At 53.0% G+C, this 5,272-nt stretch overlaps 1 protein-coding gene across 1 annotated transcript; it reads left to right on the forward strand.

Annotated features, from left to right (window-relative positions):
• Positions 1-411: 411 nt before the first annotated feature.
• LOC127003932 (uncharacterized) lies at positions 412-5,228 on the forward strand. Its single transcript, XM_050871031.1, has 4 exons — positions 412-957; positions 3,519-3,547; positions 3,944-4,109; positions 4,215-5,228. The coding sequence occupies exons 1-4, from the start codon at positions 910-912 to the stop codon at positions 4,914-4,916; spliced, it is 945 nt and encodes a 314-aa protein (XP_050726988.1). The 5' UTR covers positions 412-909; the 3' UTR covers positions 4,917-5,228.
• The last annotated feature ends 44 nt before the right edge of the window (positions 5,229-5,272 follow it).

The raw sequence follows: 5,272 nt of genomic DNA on the forward strand, positions 1-5,272 counted from the left end.
GGAGTGGAGAAAGAGAGAAGGAAGAAAGGAGAGGGGAAAGGGAAGGGGGAAAGGAGAGGGAGGGGAGAGAGGAGAAAGGAAGGGGAGAAGGAAGGAAGAAGAGAACGGAGAAAGAGGGGAAGGGGAAGGGAGAAAGGAGAGGAAAGAGAGAGAGAGAAAAGGATGAGGGAAGGGAGAGTAAGTGATGATGAACAGCGTGAGAGGGAAGGGAAGGAGAGGAGGGAGAAGAGAGAGGAGAGAACTAAGCGATAGGGGAGAGGAAGGAGAGAGTCATACATAGAGGAAGGAGGAGGAGGAGGAGAAGGAGGAGGAGGAGACAGAGGAGGGCAGAGAGAGAAATCAGTTAAGCGATAGTGGAGGGGAAGGAGAGAGAGAGAGGAGGAGATTAGCCATAAGAGATACGAAGGAGGAAAGAACACAGAGAGGAGAGAGTTGAAGAGAACCAAGCGTGGGGAAGCAGTGGGGAGGAGAGGAGGGGAGGAGAGGCCCAATAATGTAGGTCTCCCCACATCAACGAACTCGCCTCCTCATTACACGTGGTTAGCGGCGCAGGGGAGGGCGGGCGCTGCTGCTGCTGCCGCCAAAAGGACGTCTGCAGCACCCGAGGCCATGTCGCGACTTGACCACAGCCTCGGCGACGCGTCCAACGCAATATGTCATCCACTGAAACGCGACCGACGAGACTAAGCCATTCAGTAACCTTCCGGGCAAGTGCTTCTGTTTACTTGGGTGTCAGACGGACGTTAGCCAAAGCGAGGAGGCCGAGGACACAAGAAGGGTTAAGCTAAGCCCTCGGGAACGCCTGTGTCGCTGCGTGGTGTCCCAAGTGTGTGAAGGGTGAGCCAAGGATCCGTCGGGCAGGGCAGCGGCGGCGTAGGAGGTCGAGGCGCCGGACGACAGCTTGTTAAAATGTTTATGGTCGCCGTCGCCACCATCTTCCGCCTGACTAACTCTCAGGTAAGGCAATCTTGGTGTTGTGTTGTTTTCATTGATTGGACGAGGCCGAGGAGAGGGAGCGATAGGCCGGGTAAAGTGGGTTATCGGCCGCCAGGTTCGGAAGGCAATGAGGAGGAATGAAGAGGAGTAAGAGAAGGGCAGGAAAAACGTTGTAGAAGGCAACATAACATAAAAACCTAAGGAGTCTGCAAGAGGCCGGTTCTCCTATACAAGGCAGCTCCTGTACACTCAACCCCACCTTACCTCACCATCCATGGCTTTATCTAACCTCTTCTTGAATGTATCTATGGTATTGGCACCCACAACATGGCTCCCAAGCCTGTTCCATTCGTCCACCACTCTATTGGTGAAACAATTCTTGCCTATGTCTTTGTTGAATCTGAATTTGTCTAACTTAAAACCATTGCTACGCGTCCTACCTGGTTCTTTAACTATCAAAATCTTATTGACATCCCCTTTATTAAAGCCCTTCATCCATTTATAGACTTCGATCAAGTCTCCTCGCAACCTTCGCCTTTCTAGAGAGTGTGGATTTAAATGCTTCAGCCTGTCTTCATAAGCTCGTTAGTGGCGCAAACTAATTTTATTTATAGTGGCTGCCGTGGTATATGACTCTGTTTGGCCCATGCTGCCCCCGGTGCTCCTCTTGACAGAAGTCGTTGATGTTAAGGTTAATTGAAAATCTGGGCAGCATGTGGGTAATCCTCCACCACTCGGCGATGGTCTGAAAAATTAGCGTGTGTCGGTGGGACTCGAACCTAGTCCTCGGGCTCACCATACCTGCACGACAACCACTCGGCCACCGCCACCCCGTGTTGTTGGGATTAATGGTACGATTTAGGTAAAGTTGAATTATGTGATCAGATTCGCTTAGTTAGAGGCCACGGCAGTACGCAGACACGGCGCGGCGGTTTACTGTTTGTTTTAGCGCCCAGGAGGAAAGGCAAACCTCCTCCCCGAACGGTACTTTCCGAAACACTGCAGAAGGGAAGGTGAAAAAACACGAGCCGGCAAATACTTGTCGGCGCGTCCAGACAGGGGTAAACAATGGGTGAGTTATGGCCTCTGTAGGGAAAACAAGCTGCGGGCGTCTTTATATATAAGTTTTGTTTAGCTTTTGGTCTCTCTTTTGAACCCTGAGAAAAATCGACACGCCGGGTTGACTTAGAATTTGTTTCATCTATAGACACAACATAATTATACATAGGTGAAACTCATTTGCTCGCTCATCTACTACATACGTTTGAGAAGTATTACGGCAAAGACATGATCGGAGTTGCGTACGTATTTCTTCATTAGTTTGTTGACGGTCTTATGGAAGGAAGGGAGGAAGGAAAAACGTTAGAAGAGTGACTTAGGGAAGGGAAGAGAAGGGAAAGGAAGCCGTTAGATGAGGAAGTGAAGGAAAGGAAGCGAAAACGTTGGAGGGAGAAAGTTAGATAAGTGAGGGAAGGGAAAATGTTAGTGAAGGGAGTGAGGGGAAGGAAGGGAAAACGTTGACTGGAGTGAAGGACAGGAAGGTAAAACGTTTGAGAAGGAAATGAAGGAAGGAAAGAAAAACGTTAGAGAAGGGAGTGAAGGAAAGGAAGGGAAGAGCAAACGTTGGAGAAGTGAGGGAAGGGAAGGGAAGGGAAGGGAAAACGTCGGGAAAGAGAGTGAAGAAAAGGAAGGGAAGAGCAAACGTTGGAGAGGTCAGGGAAGGGAAAGAAAGAAAAAACGTTTGCGAAGGGAGTAAGGACAGAGAAGGAGAAACGCTGGATGAGGAGGTGGAACATGAAAATCAGGAGGAAGAAGAAAAAAAAAGAACATAGGAGGAAACAAGTGAAACAGGCGAGAACATGTGACCTTAGGGAGACGAGGTTGGGGAGAGGGGAGGAGAAGCGGAAGAGAGGGGGGAGAGGGGAGATGTTTGATGAGGGAGGAAGGGAACTGTATTGGCTCAGGTGAGAGTTGCACAAACAGAGGTGCGGCCGCTGCCCTAATATTGAAGCTCACTCTCTTTCACCCTCTGTCCTCCCTCCCCCTCTGTTTGCTCCTACACCCTGCTGAGATGCTTTCCTCTATGTCCCGTCTTAGCTAAGGGTACAGGGTGACCACAAGAGGCTAATCTATCCATACAAAGCTCCCCCAGAACCATAGAAATATCTCTCACGCGTTTGTTTATCTATTCTACTTTTTTTTTATATTGGTATTGGTTTGATTGGTTAGCCTGCTCCGTCCACTCCAGTAATTTGTTTTTTTTTCATCCTTTTCTGCTTTCCTCAACCTGTGTACCTTTCTTCCCTCCCTCTGTGCTTTCCTTTCCCTGCTGCGCCGCTCTCCTCTATCCCTGTTTTAGCTAAGGGTACAAGGTGACTTCAAGAGGGTAGCCAACTTGTAACTCCAGAACCATAGAAACATCTCCCCCGCGTCTGGTAATCAGTTTATCTTAGTTTTAACTTTTCCTTTTATTTTGGACTAGCTGTGTGATTGCTTAGTTTACTCCAATTGCCCGTCGGTTCCACTAATTTGTTACATCGATCTCTTCCTGTTTCCCTCATCTCGCGTCTCTCTTCCCACAGGTGGCAGCCGGCGCGTCCTCAGAGCTCAGGTGAGGCGTGGGCTAAGAAGGTTGTAAGTATTCTTTATCATGATCATCATTATTGAGTCACCTAAATAAACTCTTAGAAATAGTGTCTTGCTGAATGGGAGGCGTCACTGAACACCGAACACAAACTTAAACTTCTTTTAAGATGCCAACAAGTGAGGCGCCTTGCTCGGGGAATGTCCTTCACTTGTTATTTATGCTATAGTACAAAGGACCTGAGCGTAGCGGTGGAGTGCAGAAGAGGCCTTGGAAGGACTGACCATTATTTTCATGTAAGGGCAGGGCAGGGCAGGGCAGGGCAGGGTAGCGGAAGTCAGGGCTGGCTAGGGCAGGTTAGGGCAGGGCAGAGTAAAGGAGGCAGAGCCTGGGGCGTGAGTGTAACTGCTGGCGTCCCCTCAGCTCCGTGTGTCGCGCGGAGGGGAGGTTCCCAGACCCCGGGGCGTGTGAGGGCTACTTGGAGTGCGTGGCGGAGCACGAGGGCAGCCCACACCTCGCCGCCCACTATTACAGGTGTCCAAGCGGCTTCTTCCATCCCGGACTGGCCAGGTGTGTGGCCCAGGCCCAGGTGAGTCACGTCCTCTCTTGTCAAGTAAACTCACCGTGAGCCCCTCACGCGACACCTTCAGTTTCTGAAATGGGCGGCTTAAGTTAATAATGCTGTGCATTGCAGGGGGAAGCTTGCCCGCCTGAGGGGGTCGAGGCGCCACGGCTGGCCAGACGGACGGGGCAGCTCGGCGCTCCCGTCCGGTCACCGCGCCACGACCTGCTGTGTGCCGGCCAACAAGGGTTCGCCTGCGCCTCGTGCACGCAGGAGGTGGTGTGTGCGGGGCGTGAGGCGTACCTCTCCCCCTGTGCCGCCGACACCCGCTGCGTGGCGGACGTCAGGTTCAGCGGCGGCGTGTGCTACCCTCGCTGGCCGCGGGACAACTGCTCCTGCACCGCCGCCGGCCAGGTCATGCCGGACGTTTATGACCACACAATGTTCCTGCAGTGCACGGCGCCATTTAAACCTCCGAATGTGTTCTACTGTGACGCCTTGCACGTCTTTGATCCAGAAACTTTAACGTGCATGGCGGCCCCCGCCCTGCCGTCCTGCTCCGCCACGGGCGTGTTCCCGGTGGAGCAGGCCTGCCGCTGGTACTACAGCTGCATGCCTGGCGGCGCCGGGCAGTGGTATCAGGGGTACCACTTGTGTCCCTCGGAGAAGGTGTACAGCCAGGCCTTGGGTGTGTGCGTGGAGCCTCGGAGCCTGGCTGCGGGGACGCCGTGCAGCACCCAGCGCAAGATGACCAACTTCTCCTGCAACTTTTGGCAGCTTCTTCTCGTGTTCTTCTTCCCCAAACACATCGCCTCCATCTGCTACCCCGTCTGAGCGTTCCCTCCCGGCGGGGCCCTCCATGACGCGGCATCTGCCCCTGGCCGGAGCACCCCGGCACACTCAGGCGGGGAGGAGGGGCGCCCTGAGAGGAACAGGAAGAGCCGCCCCTCGAGCGCCTGTGACAGTCCTCGCGCTGCTTTGTGTGACCCGGCGGCGACAGGCAGGGCGGCGCCGCGAGACTGCCGGTGCTCAGACATAGCACTGCTGTCTGTCTGTCTGTCTGTCTGTCTCTGTCTTCCACTTATCTATCTATCTATCTATCTATCTACAAACACACACACACACACACACACACACACACACACACACACACACACACACACACACACACACCGATGGGCATATATATG

Source organism: Eriocheir sinensis, chromosome 26 (assembly GCF_024679095.1).
Source record: "Eriocheir sinensis breed Jianghai 21 chromosome 26, ASM2467909v1, whole genome shotgun sequence".
NCBI classification, from domain to species: Eukaryota; Metazoa; Arthropoda; class Malacostraca; order Decapoda; family Varunidae; genus Eriocheir; species Eriocheir sinensis.